General features: G+C 38.7%; 1 protein-coding gene and 2 pseudogenes across 12 annotated transcripts in view; 2 read left to right on the forward strand and 1 right to left on the reverse strand.

The window, feature by feature from the left end:
* The first annotated feature begins 351 nt into the window (after positions 1-351).
* ZMYM6 (zinc finger MYM-type containing 6) overlaps positions 352-24,412 on the forward strand; it is a 49,683-nt gene continuing 25,622 nt past the window's right edge. For 2 of the 10 annotated variants that reach the window (XM_082415942.1, XM_082415943.1), the window contains exons 1-6: positions 352-6,229; positions 7,285-7,451; positions 17,588-17,687; positions 18,506-18,755; positions 21,900-22,074; positions 22,175-22,366. In XM_082415942.1, the coding sequence (XP_082272068.1) occupies positions 7,359-7,451; positions 17,588-17,687; positions 18,506-18,755; positions 21,900-22,074; positions 22,175-22,366 (810 nt within the window). In that variant the 5' untranslated portion in view covers positions 352-6,229; positions 7,285-7,358. The other 8 variants (XR_014251469.1, XR_014251470.1, XR_014251471.1 and 5 more) reach the window with 8 other exon arrangements.
* Positions 8,897-9,553, reverse strand: LOC309639266 (small ribosomal subunit protein eS12 pseudogene; annotated as a pseudogene). The gene has a single exon. The product of its transcript is annotated as a small ribosomal subunit protein eS12 pseudogene (transcript).
* On the forward strand, positions 14,744-15,453 carry LOC309639262 (ribonuclease P protein subunit p20 pseudogene; annotated as a pseudogene). Its single transcript has one exon. The product of its transcript is annotated as a ribonuclease P protein subunit p20 pseudogene (transcript).

A 24,412-nucleotide genomic window follows, 5' to 3' on the forward strand; every position in this document is an offset into this window, starting at 1 on the left:
ATTCTTAACCACTGTGCCACCAGGGAAGTCCCAACACCCCACGTTCCAAATGGATTTCCTGGTATAAAAATGAAAGAAAAGAGTAATTTATAATAAATAGTAAATATGTGAATTTCAGTACTACTGATTACATTTCAGATTTGATAAAGTAAAAGTATGTTTAAAAAAAAGTTGGGGGGCTTCCCTGGTGGCTCAGTGGTTAAGAATCCGCCTGCCAATGCAGGGGACAAGGGTTCGAGCCCTGGTCCAGGAAGATCCCACCTGATGCGGGGCAACTAAGCCCGTGTGCCACAACTATTGAGCCTGTGCTTTAGAGCCCGCGAGCCACAACTACTGAGCCCGTGTGCCACAACTACTGAAGCCTGTGCGCCTAGAGCCCATGCTCTGCAACAAGAGAAGCCACTGCAATGAGAAGCCCACGCACCACAACGACGAGTAGCCCCCACTCGCTGCAACTAGAGAAAGCCCGCGTGCAGCAAGGAAGACCCAATGCAGTCAAAAATAAATAATTTTAAAATAAATTCAAAAAAAAAAAGTTGGAAGTGTCAGGCAACTCTCCAGTACATGAGCATAGTGCAGGATGTGTTAGTGGGGAAAACCCTAAATGAAACAAGTCCAGGCATGAAAAAGAACATTTAATTACAAAGTGAAAAGATTAGACTAGCTTTGGACTTCTCATCTGCATTACTATGACAGAAACTAAAATCCAAGAATGTTATACACAGTCAAGGAATCATTTATCAGGGCCAACTGATGACATTTCTGGAAATACTATACAAAGTGTGGTGGAGATTGCTAACCTTCCAATAAAATTCAGTCCCCTTTTCTGTGGGATTATAACTGTAGCCTGGACATGACACTATTCCCTCCCTCCACCCTCAGTGCAGCTATACATGGCCATGTGGACAAAGCTGTCTCTAACAGAATGTGCTCAGAATGTTTAAGTGCCATTCCTGAGCCCAGCAACTTAAGACCCATATGTGCCTACTCCATGCTCTCAGCAAGATGTGCCTCTACCCAGATTCAGTGATAGAGAAATAAGTTGGGAGAATGTTCTGTCCATAAATGATTGTGTGGAAGCACAGCTGCTAATGACCTGGAACACATGCCTTTATCTGTGACATGAGAGGATAAACTTCAGTTTTATCTGAGCTATTGCATTTTGGGGTTTCTTTGTTATAGAAATTTAGTCTTTAATACACAGGGATTCAAACATTTTATCATCCATAACTTTATTTGAGGAAAATAACTCAAGATACCTTCTCAGTTTGGTGGGCACTTTTTGTTCCCTCCATCCTCCAACAATCTCCCATATAAATTAGGCCTATGAGGATGAAACTCCTCTGGTGTAGTTTTTCAATCAAGTTTCACAGAGACCTGTGAACTAAAAAGACCAGCTAGGGGAGTTCTGCCTACTCCCCGCCCCTCACACTCTATGCATCTGATGATACAGAGACATAATGACTCCAGTGGACACTCCTGTTCAAAAGGAGGAGGAACAGAAAGCACATAACAGTCATTGATTCATAGTAATTCACAACCCCGGCAACTGTTGTTAGATTCTCCTACTCTAAGGACAGGGAATGTTCTTTGATTGTTCTGTTCTCTGGGAATGATTTCTTTATGCATTTTTCAAATGTGTTTGCTTCTGCTCTCTGGGTGTGTGGCTTTGCTCCCTGAGAAATTTTCCTTTTCCATAAGAAATGGTCCATTTTTGCAGCTGAGTAGACTTTTCAGCTCCTCTCTGCCCATAGCAAGTTGGGGACCAGAGATTTTTTCATTTCAAATTGTCATTGCCCCTTATAGTCTAAGGTTTTGCTTTTGCTGAAATGTTCCTTTTAAAAACTTTGTGGGTGTTTATGAGTTTTACTGGGATTCATTCCATGCCCCACAAACCACATCCATACTTCTTTCTGAGACAGAACTCTCATAAAGCTGGCCTGTGACTTGCTTCGACCACACTTTGCTATGGGACAAGGTCCTTACGTTTCTTAGAAGCCCTTCTATCTAGATGAGAGAGAGGGTCTATGAGGTATTGTTTAACTCCTTATGAGTTCTTACAGCTGCACTCTTGTGTTGATCTTGACCTTGAGGCCATATTTTACCTGTAATGGCCTAGATTCAGTCTTTCTTCTGAGGCCATTTCTTTTATTTATTTATTTGGCCGTGCTGGGTCTTAGTTGCGGCATGCGGGATCTTTAGCTGCGGCATGCCAACTCTTAGTTGCGGCATGTGGGATGTAGTTCCCTGACCAGGGATCGAACCCAGGCCCCCTACATTGGGAGGACGGAGTCTTAGCCACTGGACCACCAGGGAAGTCCCCCGCCATTTCTTATTTTGATGATATTTTGCTAGCTGGAGAGACTGTCCTGGACCCTTTATATTTTGTCTAATTTCTGCTTGAAAACAAAATTGTTCCTTCTTTAGCTTATTTCTCTTTTACAATACTTTATCACAGATGGTTAAAATAAATCAATAGGCACTTTTAGTATTCTTTCTGGAAATCCCCTAATCTAGGTCCACAAGTTCATTAAGTACATTTTCTGTCTTCTAAGTTAGTACAGGTGGCAGCACTGCCAAACATTTTGTCACTATATAACACTGGTTGGTCTTTTTCTAGGCTCCAATAACAATTTCTTGACTGCTCTTCCAGACTCCACTAACAGTTTCCTTGCTGTCTTTCCAGACCCTGCCTGCTGCCTGGTCCCAAAGCCAATGTTGTATGTTTTAGGTTTTAGTATTGGCAGTACTTCACTTCTAAGTATTAATTCTGGAACAAATACCTATTGCTAAATAACAAAGCACCCCAAAAGTTATTTACTTAAAACAAAAACCATTTACTTATTTGTGATTCTACAATTTGGGCTTAGTTAGGCAATTCTTCTGCCTGGGCTTGCTCATGAAGCTGCAGTCATCTAGCAACCTGGAGGATCTAAGATGGTTCCACTCACAAGTATGGGGCCTTGGTGCTGGCCATGGGGCCACTCTTTGCATGACTTTTCATCATTCAGTAGTTTAACCCATCTAACTTTGATATGTTGTAGGAATGTTCCAAGAAAGTAAAAGCAGAAGATGTGGGACTTCCCTGGTGGCACAGTGATTAAGAATCCACCTGCCAATGCAGGGGACACAGGTTTGAGCCCTGGTCCGGGAAGATCCCACATGCCGTGGAGCAACTAAACCCGTGTGCCACAACTACTGAGCCTGCGTTCTAGAGCCCATGAGCCACGACTACTGAGGCTGCGTGCCACAACTACTGAAGCCCGCGGGCCTAGAGCCTGTGCTCCACAACAAGAGAAGCCACCTCAATGAGAAGCCTGCACACTGCAACAAAGAGTAGCTCCCACTTGCTGCAACTAGAGAAAGCTCATGTGCAGCAACAAAGACCCAACGCAGCCAAAAAAAAAAGCAGAAGCTGCAAGGACTATAAGGCCTATGCTTGAGAATTCACATGACATTGGTTCTGTAATATTCTATAAGTCAAGATAATTCACAAGGCCCAACCCAGAAACAAGGGGTAGGGAAATAGACTCCCTTCCTTGATGGGAAGAGTTGCAAACAATACAACATATTTAATCCCCCACAGGTGACTGCAAAAATTCTAAAGCAAATACAGTATTTAATGATTTTATGTTGAAAGCAACATAGCAGGAAGAAGATACAGATGCCCAATGTCACTATTTCCATTTAACACATTGCTAGAGGTTTTAGCCAGCACAATAAGGCAAGAAAATTAAATAAATAAAAGTCATCTGCTTGGAAAGGAAGAGATGATTTGTCATTATTCTCTACATAGTTGGAAAACTAAAAAAAAATTTTTTAAATATATAGATAAACTATTAGAATTAATAAATGAATTTAGCAATTGTGCTGGCTTCAAGACCAACATACAAAAGTCAATTGTAGTTCTACAATTGAAATGAACTATTAGAAAATGAAATTTTACCATTTAAAATGACATAAAATATCAAAGATCCAGAAAAAAATCTTAAAAGGATGTTAGCTTGCTATACTTAAAAACTATAAAACATTATTAAATTACAGGCATTTAAATAAATGGACAGATATACCATTTTCATGGATTGGAGGAGTCAACCCTATATAATGCTGTCTTAGTTTCCTGGGCCTGCTGTCATAAAGTGCTACTAATAAAAATTTATTGTCTCATAGTTTGGGAGGCTTGCAGGCTAAAATCAAGGTTTCAGTAGGGCCATTTTCTCTTTGATATCTGTATGGGAGGATCTTTCCTTACCTCTTCTAGCTTCTTGTGTTTAACACCAATCCTTGACATTCCTTGGCTTGCAGTTGCAGCACTTCAATCTCTGCCCCAATTGTTGACTGGTGGTCTCCCTTCATGTGTCTGTCTCTACATCTCCTCTTCTTATAAGGACACCAGTCATACTTGATTAAGGCCAACCCTACTCCAATATGACCTTGTCTTAAATAATTACATCTGCAACAACCGTATTCCCAAATAAGGTCACATTCTGAGGGTTAGGAATTCAACATATCTTTTTGGGGGAAACAATTCAACACAGTGTATAACAAATGGCAATTCTCCAAAACAGGTTTACAGCCTTAGTGTAATACTAAACAAAATCCTAGCTGACTCTAAAATTTATAAGGAAAATTTTGTCACATTTGGCAAGATGATTCTAAAATGTATATGAATATGCAAAGGACCAAGAAAAGCCAAGACAGTCTTGAAGAACATAATGGGACAAAGGACTTTTTCTACCAGATATCAAGATTTATTATAAAGCTATTACAGAAATAAAGACAGTGTGATATTTCCACAAAAAGAGACAAAAGGAATAGATTACATAGTCTTCAAACAAACCCGCGTTTATAGACAACTTATATATATACAGGTGATGATAAAGAACAGTGGGGGAAAGCACAGACTTTTAAACAACAGCACTTAATCAGCTTAACATTCACATGGAAAAAATGAAACCTGACTTACTTCACACCATACAGAAGATACAACTTTAGATGATTGTAGATCTAAATGAGAAAGACAAAGTAATAACAATTCCATAAGTCAATCAGAACCTTTGGTAGGAAAATATTTCTTGACAGGACACAAGAAACACTAAGCATAAAGGTCTTTTATGTTCATCAAAGGACACCAGAATTTATATCCATAAGAAAATGGCAGACAATCCAATACAAAAATGAGTAAGAGACTTGAACAGGCACTTCATAAAATGGGCTATCCAGATATCAAAAAACATGAAAATGGGTTCAACCTCATTAGAAATCTGGGAAATCCAAATTAAAATCACAACAAGATACCACTATACCCCCACCAGAATGGTTAAAATTAAAAAGATGTACAGTAGTAATTACCGGCAAGGATGTGGGGTAAATGGAATTCTTATAAATGGCTGGTGGAAGTACAAACTGAAACAACCACTTTCTAAAGTTGTTTGAAATTATCCACTTAAGTTTCATATATACACAACAAGCAATTTCACTGCTAGGTATAAACCTAGCATATGTGTCACAAGACGCAGGAATGTTCACGGCACTATTATTCCTAATAGCCAAAAATTGGAAATAACTCAAATGTCCATCAGAAGTAGACAGTTGAACTGTAGCACATTCATAAAGTGGAATACTATACAGCAGTCAAAACAAATAAACGACAGCCTCACAGATCATAGATGTATCTCCAAAACAATGTTGAATGAAAACACATCAAATCTTGACTTTGATGTCTTCATTTACAGCTCCCAGACAAAAATTTGTACCTCTTGGAGCTGTGGTGAGCATTAAGTGGAAAGATTCATATCAAGTGTTTACCAAACACTTGGCTTAATAAATATCAGCTATTATTTATTCATGTTCTCTTGGCAGGTCACCTTTCCAGACATGGGCAATAAAGAATGGTGCAGGGCACTTAACAGCGTCATCTTACGCCCCTTAGTTTCCTCCCAATCCCTTCCTCTATCTTCTCACCATTGGGTTTTGGTCTCTTTAAGAAGTCAACCATAACTGAGGAAGAGGAATGCTGGGAAATCCACTCAGCTCAGGTCTGGAGCATAATGGGAAAGGGGGCGGAGACCAGGGTTGCGCCCGCGCAGTTGTCTGGGTGTTGCGTTGCGATGGATGAGGCGGAAAAATTCCCGTAAGAGACAATAATCTTCGTCCCAGCGTGAGGGCCTTGGGTTCTACACCCCCTTCCCCGGTCGGTGCTCCCCGGGAGCAGGGGAGCCACCAGAAGGTGAGCGCGGCCGGTAGCAGCGGGAGGGGCCGCGTGGGGCGGGGCGGCGGCCGCGCCACGTGACGAGGCGGGCGCTGGGCGGAAGCGGCGCCGTCGGGCGTTGCGGTTTCGCTGCAGGGACACGCTGACAGGCATTTGCGGGTCGCGTTCTCTCCAAAAGATACAAAGTTGCAGCGTTTGTACCCTGTGACAGGCGTGGGAATTATTGGTGGGGACGAGATTTTGGGAGCGATTACGACACGAGAGCCCATAGATTGTTGTAACTGTGGCCGGTGGTTCTAAGTTCTCATCCCTCGCACTGGTTGTTAAGCCAGTTGCCCATTTCCATGTCTGGCTTGACTGGGTAAAGACAACTTTGGAGAGTTTCCTTTTTGCTTCAGGTGTACTACGTCCTGTTTAGGGGAAGGGAAGTCCGCTGAATGACTAATCTTGTTTACAAGAAGGCGTATTGGGAAGCGAATCTCAGAGGGGCTCATTCCTGGGCACGGCCCCCCATGAGACCCTGCAGGTGGTCCACTTTAAGTAAGGGTATACCTGTTCATTTGTGGTGGCAACTTGCGCTCTCATCTATCTTTAAGCCGAGAGTTGGGGCCCTTATGGAGGCCTCTAGTGAAGGCTGAGTTAGAGGTGGGGGTGGGGAGCTTGGTGTGCCCCACTTTGAGAAATATAAGCTGAGGTGGGCCTCCAAGTACTAATTCTCATGGACTCAGAAACAGTATTTCTGAGTCCTTTCTTCTAAGAGCTTGGTAACTTCCTCTCACGTGTTGGTCTGCCAATCTAATTACCTCAGTAACTTTCAACATATAAAAGACCAGAGTATTTGTCTTTAAAGCTATCAGGGAAGTGGGAGCTATTGCTGTAAGACTTTTTTTATGTGAAGGCAGCTACTAAAGAAGCAGAAGGCAGGAAGGAAGGAGAAGAGTCATGGCCCCAGAAGAGTTGTTTTTTTCAAATGCTTAGCTCTAAAACCTTGTGCTCAACACAAAGCTTTTGATATAGATAAACATGGAAAAAAAAAAAAAGCCAGAATACCAATCCTTTATGTTGTGTTTTAGGAATCCAGCTATCCATCACCAAGAAGAAATCTATTAGTTTTAGACCGGGGAATTCCTTTACCTAAAAAATTAGAATGAAAGAACCTTTGGATGGTGAATGTGGCAAAGCGATGGCACCACAGCGGGGGCTTCTGGACAAAATTAAAGAAGAACCTGACAATGCTCAAGTAAGCATTTCATATTTATTAAAAATTTTTTTAAATTTCTTCTTTTCTACCTGGTGAATTCAAATTTTTAGTTAGTTTCTGACTTGTAAGGTAACCCAAACTGATTTTTTCCCCATTAGATGAGTAAATCACCTTTTCTGCTCTTTGAATGAAAAAAGATCTTGGTAACTCCATTATATTTCTTTTTGTGAGAAGAAAGTAATGTGTATTACCCTTTTTCCATTGGTACCTTTTTAAAAAATTCTCTTGTATCCGATAGTAGTTTCCGTTTATTCTGTAGGTATTTGTGGTCTACTCTATGCCAGGCTCTGGGGATCCAGGAGTGAGCAAAATCAGTTTAGTGCCTTCCCTCATAGAGCTTGCAGGTTAGTAGAGGAGATAGACATTACACAAGTAATTGATCACATGATATATATAATTACAAACTAAGACAAGTGCTGTGGAAGAAAAGCCTGAAATGGGGAATCTGACCTAGTTTTGATTGGGGGCAGGGGGCTAGAGAAGGATTTGTCAGCTGAATTATGAAGAATGAATTGACTAGGCGAAGGCATGGAGGAGAGTACCAGGTAGAGTGATCTGCATACAGGAAAGCTCTGATTTGCGAAGATGCATGGTTCTTTTGAAGGACTGCGAGACCAGCGGGTCTGGAACAGAAGAGGTGCAAAAATGGTGATGACGATGATAGTGATGATCATAATAACAATACTAATAGTGGTATTAATATGTCAATATGTAGAGTATATTATATCATAATAACATGACCTTATAAATACTAACTTATTACTATTAATACTTATATGTACTTAGACTGTGCCAGGCACCATTCTCACAACCATATTATTATCCCCATTTTAGAGATGAGGAAACCAAGTACAAAGAGGTCACGCAGTTTACCACAGATCACAGCTCATAAATGGCAAAGATTGAATTCAAACCCAGGTATCAGACTTCAGAGCCTATGCTATCCTACTTCTAGGATGAGGCACTGTAGGTAGTTTGGGGCCAGATTATGCAGAACCTTGTGGACCTTGTTACGAATTTTGGTCTTCTCCTGAGAGCTTTGGGAAGCCATTGTAGGGTTTTACTTGGGAGAATAAGATAAACATGTTTGGAAAGATCATATGGCTACCTTTTAGGGACCCAGATTGGAAATCTGTGGAGATTAGTGTGGAGAGACCAGTTAGTTGTTCTGGCAAAAAACGATTTTTTTTTTCCTTCGTGGACAGTTCTTTTGCTTTATACTCTAGTTATTGGCTTCATTGCATAAGCAAATCAATAATATTGAAAATATAAATAATAAAATAAGTAATAATGATAATACTCTATTTCTCATATTATCTCAAAGGCAGTGTCATTCCAGGACAGGGATGTCAAGTAGATGTTGTCTTGTTCATCCACTCCACGCCTTCCTAAAATGATGTGCTGCGAAGGGTTCTGAGGTAGTGTCTACAGGATGTGGGGTGGGGGATGGTGGTATCCATGACACTTATTTTCCCTCCATATGGTAAATTCTTTCTCTTCTTTTTGCCAGAAGTAACCATTTGTTTGTCAAGTTTTGTAGGTTCTACCTTTTAAGAATTTTTTTTACCCTGCTGTTTCCTCCCTGTTTTATTATTTCTCATCTGGACTTTTATAACAGTTTCCTATTCATCGTCATGTCTTCAGTCACATATCTCACCAAAACTCTGTATAGTGATACTCTTTTTTTTTTTTTTTTTTTTGAGGAACAAGAGCCACGTTTTTATTTTGATCATTTCTTCTGTTAGAAGTACTCCTTAATGATATCCTTGGCCTGAGACTCTTTGCTTAACCACCACACAACTGCAACCATCCGCTTTACAGGGTTTTTCCTCTCTGTCAGTTTTACAGAGGCCTACCCATTCCCCTCGTTTCTTGTTACCATCAACCTTAATTAGGTTGATTTGTCATTCAGCACAAGGGCCTTTACCAACTTGACATAAGCTCATCAGAGTTGGATGCAAGCACACAAAGATGGGCTTGGCACTTGTCTAAGGCTTTGGCAGCTTCGGAATCCCACATGCTAGACCGTCCTGGATGAGGGTGGTCTTCAGCACCTCTTGTAAAGCAGTATTAATGTCCATTACACCTCCAGTGGAAATGCTTTCCTCCACCAAGGCGATGGGTTATGGCCACAGCAATGGGTTATGGGTGGAGCTGAATCTTGAATGCACCGGGGCCTCTACCTCCCACGCATTTCCCCAGCAACAGGGAAAGAGCACTATGGTACTCTTTATAGATCTGATGACACTGCTCTCTTTAAAGACCCTGTCTCCTCATGCGGGACAAAACATAAACTTTTTAGTGTGACATCTGAACTATCCATGTTTAGGCCTTTGTTTTCCTCTTCAGTGTCATCACTCATCCTTCCCACCTTTTCTTTTCTTTCTTTTTTTTTTAAACATCTTTATTGGAGTATAATTGCTTTACAATGGTGTGTTAGTTTCTGCTGTATAACAAAGTGAATCAGCTATACATATACATATATCCCCACGTCTCCTCCCTCTTGCATCTCCGTCCGACCCTCCCTAACCCACCCCTCTAGGTGGTCACAAAGCACCGAGCTGATCTCCCTGTGCTATGTGGCTGTTTCCCATTAGCTATCTGTTTTACATTTGGTAGTGTGTATATGTAAGTGCCACTCTCTCACTTCGTCCCCAGCTTACCCTTCCCCCTCCCCATGTCCTCAAGTCCATTCTCTACGTCTGCGTCTTTATTCCTGTCCTGCCCCTAGGTTCTTCAGAACCTTTTTTTTTTTTTTTTAGATTCCATATATATGTGCTAGCATACTGTATTTGTTTTTCTCTTTCTGACTTCACTCTGTATGACGGACTCTAAGTCCATCCACCTCACTACAAATAACTCAATTTCGTTTCTTTTTATGGCTGAGTAATATTCCATTGTATATATGTGGCACATCTTCTTTATCCATTCATCTGTCGATGGACACTTAGGTAGCTTCCATGTCCTGGCTATTGTAAATAGAGCTGCAGTGAGCATTGTGGTACATGACTCTTTTTGAATTATGGTTTTCTCAGGGTATATGCCCAGTAGTGCTTCCCACCTTTTCTAATCTATGCTCCTGCAAACTATTTGCATCTCACAGAAAGGTATATTCTGTTGATTTTTATTTCCTTGCCTTTGCACATGCCATTTCTTCTGCCTGTGTATCCTAAACTGGGTAGCTTGGCAAAAAGTTCCTCCTCTTTTAAGATATAGTTTAACTGTCACTCAGGTAGAATTAGCCATTCTTTCTCTTTTTTTTTTTTTTTTTTTAATCGTGTAGTGCTTTTACATTTATTATGGCATCTGGAGGTCAATGAATTTTGTTTTCCCGGGTCTGGTTTTATTTGATCTCAATTCCTTGCACAAAGACTGGCACATGCTTAATAATTAAAATAAAAGAGCCTGTGTTTCACAGATGAGGAAACTGAGCCTGACGGAATAAGTGACTTCACCAAGGTCTCATGGCGCAGTTGGGATACAAAACCAGTTTTTTAAAATTCCAGATCCAATATTTCTTTCATCGTACCTTGCCTGTAGTATAAAAATTTAAGAAATATTGTACTGAGTTAATTGAGTATTCTTTCTGTATAAAAATTGTGATAATGAAAATCCCATTAACAGCTTACATTGTAAATTTAAGTGGATAGGGACCTACTTAGTTCCTTTTGGTTTATATTAATGCTTCAAGGTGAATAGGCTATAATTTTTCATGATTGAGAGTGTGGCCTATGATGGAAAAGCCAATTGAACAAATAGTGTGTGCAATTTTTCATGTCATATTTGAATATTGGAAAATAGGAGGCAAAAAATTGAAAAGTTGAGTATTTTATGATATACTAAGGATCTGTTCCGGATATTAAAGCTATAGTTGAGCTCTCATTCAGTCGTTCAGTGACTTTTATTCCTGTTTATATAACCTAAAGCACTTGATGAACACCATTGTAAGCAGTTTACATGTGACGCTTACAACCCTACGAGTTAAGTACGTTATTATCCCCACTTTACATACAAGGAAAGAGAGAGACAGATGGTAACTTGCTAAACTAAATGTAACACAACTAGTAAATGGGTGAGTTAGCATTTGAACCCAGGCAGTCTGGTTCAAGAGCCCAAACCCTTAACTAGGATGCTAAGCTTTGTTAGTTATTTTGTTTTCAGAGGAGCTACAAAGATGAAAAGATAGGGCCTCTGCTCTCAAGAGAATTGATAGTGTAAGGGGGAATAAAGGTATGGAAATGGGAGAGGTAATTATTTGCTGGGTGACTGCTCCCTGCCAGAAGGTATGCTAAGTATGTCTTACCTATTCTCATTTATACTCTACAAACATAGGAGGGAAGTATCCTTACCCCATTTTACAAAGAAGGGAACTGAAGGAAGGACAGGTTAAGTAACTTGCAAACTCAAAGGAAGCATCAGAACTAAAGTAGGAACTTAGTTTTGACTGGCTTCAAACATATTCTTTCTGTTGCTTTGTGCCACTTCTGTACAGATATAAAATCACAGTATTATGTAATTACTGTAATTTTAAATATTGTGTAAGGTGCATTGGGAGCACAGGGAAAGGATCCCTTATGTCTGTCTAGGGAGGAGAGGAAGGCTTCACAGGGTGGGTAGCGCTTGAGTTATAGCAATTGATTAATATCTTCAGACAGAGAGAAGAGCATGTGCCAAGTCATGGAGGGGTGAGAGAATGTGGTGTGTTTAGTGGTTGAGTATTTCAGTAGTAAAGTGGGAGAAGAGAATAGATTTTAGATGCTTAGGTAGAATTGATCCAACTTAGAGATAGCAAATGAAATATGAGGGTCAAGGAGGATCCAGGAATACTCAAGAGGTTTCTGGCTTCAGTAAGTTGAGTTTGTGATGATACCATTTACTGAGGGGCTAGGAACAGGATTCGGGGGGAAGTAATAAGTATTGGAATCTGTTGTGTTTAAGGGGCTTGTGGGACATTCAAGTGGTAATTTGCACTGGGAGGCATTTGCCCATATGGATGTGGTATTTAGAGATCAGAGAGTTATCTACCTGTAGGTATAGTGTTGCCAGATAAAAATGTAGAATGCTCAGTTAAATTTGATTACCAAATGAACAATGAATATTTTTTCATATAAATATGTTGCATGCAATGTTTGGGACTTACTTATACTAAAGAACTATTTGTTGTTTATTTGAAATTCAGATTTAACTGGTCATTTTATATTTTTATTTGCTGTATCTGATAACCCTATGTAGGTGATAAAGTAGAGAAAAGAGAGTAGAGCTCAGGATAGAAAGCTGGGAACTAGATTAATTCAGTGCTTCAAAATGGCTTCAAAGTAGTCCCCCAAGCAGCAGCCTCATCATTACCTGGGAACTTGTTAGAAACGTATATTCTTGGACCCTGCTCCAGACCTGCTGAATCAGAAATTCTGAGCCTGAAACCCAACACTCTATGTCTTAATAAGACTTTTAGGGGCTTCTGATGCCACTGAATTTGGAACCATTGACTTCAGGGGTGAATATAAGATCAATAAAGGATACTAAGAAATAGTAACGATGAATTGAAGTAATAACATAATCTGAGGACCACCAGTGGAATCATTGGCAGTGTCAGATGTATCTGAGAAGCCAAGTAAGATAAAACCTAAAATTGTTTGTTGAATTACGCAATAGTGAGATGATTGGTTATCTTAAAACACCTTCAGTTGAAGCAGTAGCCTGATTGCATTGTGTTCAGGAGGGAATCAAAAGTGAGGAAGTAGAGAAAGAATGGAATACTTTTTCTCTAAGTTCGGTTGTAAAGGGAGAGAGAAGAGAGGGCAGTAGTTCCTTAGGGAATAAGTTCCTTATAAGCTGAAGGGAAGAAACCTATATGGAGGTTGTGAAAGGAACAAAGGCAAGAATGACTGAGACTGTCTTGAGGATCTCCACATTTGCTGCCCATGCTGAACTTTTGCTGAACTCTCTAACGTAAAACTGCCGAATAGTTGCTGAGTTGCCAAAAGGAAAGAACAGTGCTGAGAACTGGACTCTTTCTGGACTAAGGAAGCCATACCTTTCCCTAGTAATGGATGAGACGTGCTTGATAACCCAATCGTATGAACAGAACAGATTTATCGTCCAATCCACATTCTTGGTAAACAGCTTGTGTAAGCCTTCGTGAACTTCCTCCTTTTCCCCATAGAAACCTCTACCCATTTTCCTCCAATGGGACACTATTCTGGGTTCTTCCAGAATCTGTGATCCCTGAATTACAATTCTAAGAACCCAAATAAACTACCTTTTTGCCTCTTTATGGTTCATGCTGCTTTTAGTTGACAAAGTGGAGAGAGGCTGAGGACACACAAAGACAGTATGAAGTGCTGTAAGAAGGGAGAGGGAAAGGGATCCTGAACATAAGCACTGTTTTAGTCATGGCTGAGAAGGTTGCCTTTTCCTGTAAGGTTCAAGGACAGTTTGCTGATCAATTTGTAGGCATGGTGGAGGGGGGGAATCAGGATGTTACAGGAATTCTTACTTAGCTGCTTCTGTTTTCTTGGTGAAATAGAAACATTATTGAGCAGGAAGTATGTGGGGTTGGGACTTATGAGTGATGGAGGTGTGGAACAGTTACTTTATGAAGTAAAAGAAACTGACTAGGGAAATGTAACAGGCATATTAGAAAAATACTAGAGATTGAGTTGATGGTAAGATGATAATTTTTTATTGAGTCTTAAGTGTTCTTTTTGGTAAGTTGAAGGAGGTGTATATAGGTACTTTTAACTTCCTCCTTTTTTTGCAAGTGCCAATAAATAAATATTGTTATTTAAGTATAATGTTTAAGAACATTTGAATTGAATGAACTTGAATGTCCACTTTGAATTGAATGAACTTAGATTCATTCATTCAACAAATATTTATTCGATGTCATAATTATGAAAATAGTAAGAGCTAGCATTTTTGTTCCTAAATCATGTTTAACTTCTGGCTAACTGTAAGGCATCACACTACATACTTTATTTGTATTAAATCATTTATCCCCCATAAATCTAGTCCAGTGGGTTAGATAATATTATCTTTATAGATAAGGAAGTTGAAACTGAGAAAGATTAAATAACTTGTTTAAGAACCGGGATCGCTAGTGTTCTGGCATTCCTGCGGCATACCCCTTTTCTTTTCTTCCCTTCTTGGGGCCTTGGGGTCATGGGCAGCATTCTGTATTCTGGCGGGTTGGCGCAACGCTTGAGTGGCCTGGCAGGGGAGTGGGCCACGTGCGCGTGGAGGGCACTGTGGACCGGAGGGAGGCACACAGTATGGCTGAAAACCGAGAGCCCCGCGGGGCCGTCGAGGCTGAGCTGGACCCGGTTTAGTACACCCTGTGGATGTGGCTTCCCCACTGCCTGCGCCGGAAGCCCAATGACATTTCTGTCAACATGAAGACTGACGTTAAGGCCCAGCTGGCCCACTGCCAGAAACTGCTGGACGGACGGGCATGGGGTCAGAACTCATGCACTGAGATCTACATCCACGGCTTGGGCCTGGCCATTAACTGCACCATCAACATTGCCCTACAGCTTCAGGCTGGCAGCTTCGGGTCCCTGCAGGTGGTGCCAGTACCTCCACTGTGGAGCTCGTCGATGAGCTGGAACCAGAGACTTACACGTGAGAGCTGCTGACCCAGATCTACAACAACTCAGTCATCCACATCTGTGTCTTCAGGGTCGCACCCAAGTAATTGAAATGAGGCTGGCCTGTCTTATCTACCCACCGCATACAACTAGGCTCAGATATGGCTCTACTGAGTACTGTCATGGACCTTCTACCAGAGGCATGTAGGAAAAAGCCTGTCCTCCTTGCAGCCCCGAGGACTATGAATTCAGAGGGCGAATATTGTCTTTTGTTGGGCCCAAGCAGTGGGTCTTTCTGAATCTTTGTGTTCTGTAACCATTGTCCTATACAGTCAAACGTATCAAGTTGTGTTGGTGCCCGGCCACCCCACTGCAAAAAAAAAAAAAAAAAAGAACCAGGATCACACCTGTTTCTGTCTGCTCTCGGAACCCATAGTCTTCTTTGTTATGTTGACTGTGCTGGGTGTTGAATGTACAGAGGTGGAAAAACAGATATGGTCCCTGTCCCTAGTGGACATGGTCCTTTTGGTCTAGTGTATGTGTGGGGGAGGAGGAGGGGTGTTAGACATTAAACAGATTATCACCCAAATAAATATGATATGATGTATTATGACAAGTGCTATGAGTGAAAGGAGATGGGAGAAGCTACAACAGGGGAACTTAATTTCAATTGGGGACCAGGGTTTGAATTCATTATAGTAATTATGTTATATTGTATTTGTACATTTAGGAGGGAGACAGCATGGGTTTTGAAACAGACCTGGGTTTGATTCCCATCTGTGCACTTAGTATCTTTGTGACCTTGGACAAGTTGATGAACATCTCTAAGCCTCACTTTCCTCATCCATAAAGAAGGTTCAATAATTCTTACCTTATAGGCAGCAGTTTGTTTGGTGCCATAACGTACATCACGGGAAGTGATAAATTAATACAGTGGTTCTTAATCTTCGGCATTTAATATTCCAAAGAAATTCCAGAGTAACTTTGGGAACTGATACATTTGTCATTTATTTTGCTAAGTACAGGGAGATTAAAAATACAACTACCATTTATTATCACCATTGTTTCAAAAAAGTAAGACTATTTTTAAAAACTTTGAGGGCTTCCCTGGTGGCGCAGTGGTTAAGAATCTGCCTGCCAGTGCAGGGGACATGGGTTCGAGCCCTGGTCCGGGAAGATCCCACATGCCATGAAGCAACTAAGCCCATGCACCACAGCTACTGAGCCTGCACTCTAGAGCCCGCGAGCCACAACTACTGAAGCCCACGTGCCACAACTACTGAGCCCATGCACCACAACTGCTGAGCCCGTGAGCCACAACTACTGAAGCCCACGTGCCTAGAGCCTGTGCTCCGCAACAAGAGAAGCCACCACAATGAGAAGCCCGCGCACCGCAACAAAGAGTAGCCTCCACTCGCCACAACTAGAGAAAGCCTGCGCACAGCAACGAAGACCCAACGCAGTCACAAATAAAATAAATAAAATACTATAACTAAAAAAAAAGAACACTGTCATTTAAAAAAATAAACTTTATTTGAAATATGTAAGGCTGTTTTAACAACCCCCCCGCCCCCCACCGCTCCAAAATGTAGGGTAGTTCCGATCTCAGAATAAGGGGCACTCTTTTTCAAGTTAGGTATATGTATTTTAATTTCTTTCATGATTACGTGTTATTTTAAAGCATTTTGAAGAATATATTAAAGATAAACCTGATTTAGGCTGTGTTGATTTTTTGTATAATGAGCAGATTGCATTGAAACTTGTGTCTTTTCTGACATTAAGAGATATGCCACTTGCAACTCTGTTGGCTAAAATTACTAATTTGATCCAAACTCTAAATCATTCAGATTTAATTTCATTTATTGCTCCCTTATAAACACAGCCTATAAAAGGGGTAGTGCTCAGCATTGAAATAGCTGTGTATTACTCCCATATATCAAGATTACATTTGAGAAGTAGATATAACTATCATAAAAGATTCTTCAATTCTAAAGATCCTTTTTGTAAAGATTAAATCTAGGGCTTCCCTGGTGGTGCAGTGGTTAAGAATCTGCCTGCCAATGCAGGGCACACAGGTTCGAGCCCTGGTCTGGGAAGATCCCACATGCTGTGGAGCAACTAAGCCCGTGTGCCACTACTACTGAGCCTGCGCTCTACAGCCTGCGAGCCACAGCTCCTGAGCCTGTGTACTACAACTACTGAAGCCTGTGCACCTAGAGCCTGTGCTCCGCAACAAGAGAAGCCACCGCAATGAGAAGCCTGCCCACTGCAACGAAGAGTAGCCCCCGCTCGCTGCAACTAGAAAAAGCCCGCGCGCAGCAACGAAGACCCAACGCAGCCAAAAAAAAAGAAAAAAAAAGATTGAATCTAGTCTGATAACTTGTAAATTTTGACTTTTGAGGTATTTGAAGGCGATTACGACTATAATGTAGAAGAGATGAATATGACAGTTATTTTTTTGTTTGAATTTCTAGTTTCCTCAGTACTAACACTGTATTCATTTCTCTCTCTCTTCTTGTTTTCTTTAAGGAATATGTACATGCTTCAAAGCCGAAAACTCAAGAAAGTGAACTGAAAATTAGTGCTGTCTTTTCAGTCAGTGACAGTCCTCTTGGTAAGAAACAGAACTGTAAGTTAGTTAGAATCAGTATTTGTTATATTCTGACGAGTAGAATTGAGGGAAAGTACCTCATGTAAGTCTTTTTCTTCCTTTAGACAAAGCAGTGCTTTTCAAACTGGCTAGCTGGTCTTGACCAGTATTTTAAAAAGTGGAATATAATTACAGTTGATCCTTGAACAACATGGGTTTGAACTGCGCAGGTCCACTTACAGGTGATTTTTTTCAATAAATATAGTACCTGTATTTTTATTCTACAGATCTGTAAATTAAGTGTGGGGACATTTTTATGTTCTGTTGGAGATCACAATATGTGGAATCAGAAGAACTAGGGTTTGAGTCCTGAGTCTATCCAGACTGTTTCAGCTTCCTGCCCTTGGATGAGTCATTTCTTTTTTTCAGTTCTTTTGTTTTTGAGACAGAGATAGCAGGACACGGATTTTTGACTGCGTGGGGTCGGCGCCCCTAACCTCTGAGTTGTTTAAGGGTCAACTGTATATCAATGTGGTGCATATAGGAAGGAAACGTTATTTCATGAAACTACTGTTTCAGTTATTAAATTTTATATACATATACACACACATGCATGCACACACATGCACATACAGATGTATGTGTGTGTCTCTTGGGTTATAATGTGAAATGTAGTTCTAACTATGTGTCATGGTTAAAAAGTTTGAAGCTGCCTGTTTTAGAGTGGTTATTGCCTCAATATTGGATTTCAAGACTGAGGGAATTTGTCCTAAAAAATAGAGAATGTATATATGTTCATGTTGATGTGAAAACAGTTTTTGTTGTTGTTGTTGTTTTTTCTTATTTTGTTTTTATAGCCCAACAGTTGACCCCAGGCTTTCAGCTTTCTCTTGCATCATCTGGCCCAAATATATCGCTTCCTTCAGTTCCAGCCGTAGCTATTCAGGTTTTTTGTTCTGGTTGCAAAAAAATGCTTTATAAGGGGCAAACTGCATTTCATAAGACGGGATCTACTCAGCTCTTTTGCTCCACAAGGTGCATCATCGGATATTCTTCACCTGTCTGCCTACCACCTCCTCCCAAGAAAACCTGTGCAAACTGCTCAAAGTATGAAATTCTTAATTATATCCCTTACTTTTTAAGTGTTTTTAGTTCAAATATGCTATTGCTATTTTAAATCTCTTTAGCTCATTTCCCTGGAAATACTTTTTAGCTAATTGAGAAGTTTGCAAATTCTAAAGTTTTGTAAAGTTAAATAAGTGACTTGATGTAAAAAAGTATTGCTTAGACCAGTTTTCCTGTCTCTTTCAATTAGAAAGAAATAAATTATTTGTGAGAAACTATAGGACCACTCATATATTGTGTGTCTACTGTAATTGTAGACAACAACTGTTCAAAATTATGTTATCTTGAAAGTTATTGAAGTATAGAATGAAATAATATCACCCTTATAATAGTATATGAAAGTTATTTAATTCTTTAGAAGGTAAATGGCCACAAAAATAATGCATTTATTCCTGAAAAGTCCTTGTGAGCTTTTGTTGGGGGTCATTGTTACTTTATAATAATGCATAGATGCAGAGAGAGGAAGAAATAGCAACGAAGGTACATAAACTTCTTTCTCTACCTCAGTAAGTTTGAAGAATTTGGCACGTTTTACCTATTGGTGTGGTAGTGCAATTCTAGGAATACAGTATGTTGTCAGTAGTCACTAATGTAGAGCAAGGAAAGTTAAGAGCTTGGTTTTAGAGTGTAGCTCTATCACTTACTAGCTATATGACCTTGGGCCAGATATTTAACCTTTCTAAGCCTTAGTTTCTTCATTGGTAAATAGTATCTACTTCCTCAGGTTTTAATGAGACAGTGTTGGCACAGGACCTAGCACATAGCAAATGCTTAATAAGTGGGATCCTATTACTTTTAATAATAAATTTGGTATTATGTATATTTAACATATAATTTATAGGCCTCTATTTTGTCTTCGGCGATATATGATAGTTTCTTTATCTGCTTGGTGTGTTGGCCTTAGGTATCTAAAAGTAGATCCTGTTAAAATGGAAATCCCCAACTAAAAGGAAAGAGGAATTTTAAAACATTTTACTTAAATATTCAAATTTAGTTTTGTTCCAAAATGCCCTTCTAATACCTTACTTTAACTCTTTTATGTCATTCTCATGAAACTGATCTGGAAGAGTAAATTTAGTTTTTTGTTTTTAGATATTCAATCTCAACATATCTAATATCAAAAGGAAATTAATTAAATTTTAAAGAGCATAACACCGCCTGTACATCCAAATACATATTCTCTTAAAAGTAGTCACTCTTGTCCTTGGCTTTCTACCACAACGCTGTTGTTATTCAAAATTTTTTTTTGTCTCTTGATTTTGCATTGCCTTCAGAGGCTGTGAAACATTCCTTTAGACTAAGTTAGGTGATAAATCTATCTTTCAAGCTGGGGTTTGATTTTTGCACATTGCCAAAAGTTACTTGATGTCTTACCAGCTGACTACTGTAGATGATTAAACTGAGTCATACTGTTAAACATGGTCTCTGACTATAAAATTAAAAAGTTGTGCTTAGAGTTCTTATAAACTAAAAGAGAAATTAGAAAAAATGTTTGAGCCATGTTGTTGGGAGAGGTATGGTTTCTCTAAGATAAATGTTAAGATGTAACATATATTTGGATGTGTAAGGTTTAGAGTGCATTTATATTTATGTGCACAGATTTCATTAAAAAGTCATTCTCATTGGTTTACTTATATATACATAGCACTGACAGATTTACATTATTAAATAAAATTCTTAATTGCTTTGATTTTAGTAGAAAAATTACTTTTCAAAATTAATACTTCATCTGCATGTAAGCATATCCACTTGGTTTCCAAGATTCACTGTCGTATTAGTAAGGCTTGGTGAGTTTTAGAACATTAAAGTAGTGCTCTGTTGCTGTTTTTTTATATTTTTAATTATTTTTTATTTTGGCCGTGTGGTGCGGCATGCAGGATCTTAGCATGAGGGATCTTAGTACCCTGACCAGGGATCAAACCTGAGCCCCCTGCATTGGGAGCACGGAGTCTTAACCACTGGGCCACCAGGGAAGTCCCTGTTGCTGTTGTTATTCTTTCGTAGTTTACCACGGAGTTCTGTATAATAAAGGTACAGGATGGAAGGCAGAATAGTGGAATGATGAAGTCCATGGACTGTAGAATCAGACTGCCTCGATTTGTATTCTGGCTTCACTGCTTACCAGCTGAATGACTTTGGCAAGTCATTATTTAACCTTTCTGATTTGGTGTCCTAATAATACTTACCTTACAGAGTTTTTTGATAATTAAATTGGATAATTTGAGTAAAGAGAACAATGTCTGGCACATAGAAATTACCCAGTACATTATTGTAGTACATAATATTATTACCATTAATTTTCTTTACTTTGTGGTCATTAATTAGAAACTAGTGTTTCTAATTAATGACTATTTCCTTCAATTTTTATACTTGTCAGAAGAATGGCAATAACTTAGTCTCTGTTTTTACTGGCAGTGCTTATTGTAACAATTAGCTCTTACAGAATAACTCTACAAGTCTCATAGAACAACTCAGTTATTTGTATTCTTTTTGTTTCATTCTTGTTTCCATCTGTCCCCTGATACCAAGCCTTAATAGCGCTTTTGTCTGTCATTTGTTTCTTTGGTCTCTTCAGTTATAGTGAAGATTTATATATCATGCTAATTTTTAATGCTAATCTTTGGTAGTTCATCTGTTTCCCAAATCTTACATTTAAATAAAAAGTTTTTTCATCCCTTGTTTCATTCATGTTTCTACTCTTGGCAGCTACTGGCTAGTAAGAGGACAAGTGTTTTGTAGTCTGGAATTGTGGGATGGTCACTCGTTCTGTTGGCTCCAGTGGATGAAACTTGGTTGGAGCTGGAAGCCTCAATGTTTTTTTCATGAGCATCTGGCTAGATATATTTTAAATGTAGTTCTCCTTCAACACATCTATGAATTCAGTATTATAAACTCCGTTTTATACATGAGGAAATTGAGGCAGTAATTGCCTCACTCATTGTCACTCGGATGATAAGTAATAGAACTAATCATCAAACCCAGTTTTCCAGATGCCTTTTCCAGGGCCACCCATTTACTACTATACAATAGCTGCCCTTAGTAAATGTAGTTATTTTAGCTCACAAAGAGGAAGAAATTATAATTACGAAGAACACATTTCATTTTGCCTTTGTTATTTATTTTTAGAAACATTTTAAATCCAAAGGATGTGATCACAACCCGATTTGAAAATTCCTCTCCTAGCAAAGATTTCTGCAGCCAATCATGCCTTTCTTCTTATGAGCTAAAGAAAAAACCTGTTGTTACCATATATACCAATAGCATTTCAACTAGGTGCAGTATGTGTCAGAAGAATGCTGATGTAAGTTACATTTCACCTTTATTGGGATTCTCTTCACAGATTAGAGGTTTTTAACCGGCTTTGCTTATTTTGTATCTGTATGTGTTTTTTTATTTCCTAGATTCGATTTGAAGTTAAATATCAAAATGTGGTACATGGTCTTTGTAGTGATGCCTGTTTTTCAAAATTTCATTCTACCAACAACCTTACCATGAACTGTTGTGAGAACTGTGGGAGCTATTGCTATAGTAGCTCTGGTCCTTGCCAGTCCCAGAAGGTTTTTAGTTCAACAAGTATCACAGCATATAAACAGGTATGAATATCAGTCTGTTGTGTACAGTTGGGCTTATCCCTTCTGAGATGGCTGCACAGGGATGAAGTGCAGAATAAAAGAGTGAACTCTTCCCATCAGTTGATCTTGGGTGTGATTTCCCCTTCTGAAAAATGGGATAGATTCTGATGCTGTAAGGGTTGATTTTGATAGTGAGATGATATAGGTGAACTAGGTCATTTTTTAGGGTTTCCTTCATGGCCAAGAATTCACAAATATAATTTCATGATTTGCTATGAGTCTGAAATATTCTGTGACATATTGATAGTGAAGAAAACCCCATATTATTGTGAATAAACTATGACCAAAGTTAAAAGATGATATAATCAGCAAATATAAAACATATCTTTTTCCTTTTAGAAAATATATATTTTAAATGTGTTTTGGAATGAATTGTAATTATTCTGGCAACATTGCCTTATTAGAATACTGTAACTTTTTTTTTTCTTTTTTCTATTTTCCAACTGCCTTTTTAAAAATTTTAGCTAATTTTTATTTATTAGTTTCGTTACTAAATATATTAATTTGTGTCAATTTAATTATTGCTGAATAATATGGGGTCTTTAAAAAGCTATTTTTTTAAAAAGGTATAAATGATAATTAAAAGTTTTTTTCAGTTAGGATGTTTGGTTTATTTTTAATTCCTTTGAGCAGTTGGTAATAGATGTTCATCTTTGGAATATATCTCTTTTCTAGAAACTTAGCCACTTTTTGCAGTCTGGTTACTACTTCCACAAGAATAAAATCCATGTTTTATATATATGTGTGTGTGTATATATATACATATATATATGTATTCCAAAAATCAGTTCCATTCCTGATTTTGTTACTGGTATTATACCCTATCAACTGCATGAATGATGTTCCTCTTTTACCAGGAAGATTATGTATTGTAACTTTGCAATTTATATTTTCCTTCCTTTTACTTCCCTATTTAATTCATTACTAAAAGACCTTATATTGTGTCAGTGACAGTATAGGGTAGCAGTTAGGAGCTTGGACTTTGGAGCCAGATGAAGTAAGTTTAGTCTCCTACTTTATTGTTTATTTGTTAATTTAAAGTTTGTTTAAATTTTTTAAAAAAGAGATATAATTTTTTTAAAGTATCTCACTATGTTATTGAAAAGATTTTATGGTACAGTGTATATAAATTGCTTAGTGTGGGGCCTGCTCATGGTAAGCGCTCAGTAAGTAATAACACTGGTGATTTATATAAATGGTAGCCATTATTATTGTTGTTTCTTAAAACATGAATAACCTTACAGGCAAATTTTATTATGAAACTCAGCTTGAACTACAGGTAGTACTGTAGAATCTCCTAATATACATTAAACATCTTTTCTATCTCCTGCTAAAGAGTCTTCCTAGTTAAGTAACCTTCAAGGTGGTAGACTCTATCCTAGATTGATGTCCAAGTCTGTCCTGAGGGTGGTCCTTTGGTTCATGGATTACTTGGTCCTCTCTGATTATTTGTGATGAGAGAAGTATGTTATGACTAATTAGTTATTACTTTTAATGTGTTTTGTTGTTGCTAATATATATGAGTAGTTACTAATTTTTTTCAGTTTACATTTTACAGGCATACCTCAGAAATATTGTGGGTTTGGTTCTAGACCACTGCAATAAAGCAAGATTATATATATCAATTCTTATATACACATACACACAAATATAATTTATATATATACATATATATATAATTGATATATATTCTTGGTTGAAAGAGGTATGTTTCAGGTCTATGTGGGTCCTTTCAAAAAGTAAAGAGCTAATCCTTAAATAATTCTAAAATAGTGTTTATAGACATTTCATCAGTTAAGAGTTTTAGAGACATGTGATTGCGTTCATCCAGTTTCTGTAGCTAGGAAAGCAGCTTCCTAGGTAACTAACTTAGATAGATTATGTCTTTTCTTCACCTTTAGAAAGAGAGGACATTTATAGACATACCTCAGAGATACTGCATGTTCAGTTACAGACCACCACAATAAAGCAAATATTGCAATAAAGTGACACACAAATTTTTGGTTT

This window comes from Balaenoptera physalus (assembly GCF_965194825.1).
Source record: "Balaenoptera physalus genome assembly, chromosome: 1".
Lineage (NCBI taxonomy): Eukaryota > Metazoa > Chordata > Mammalia > Artiodactyla > Balaenopteridae > Balaenoptera > Balaenoptera physalus.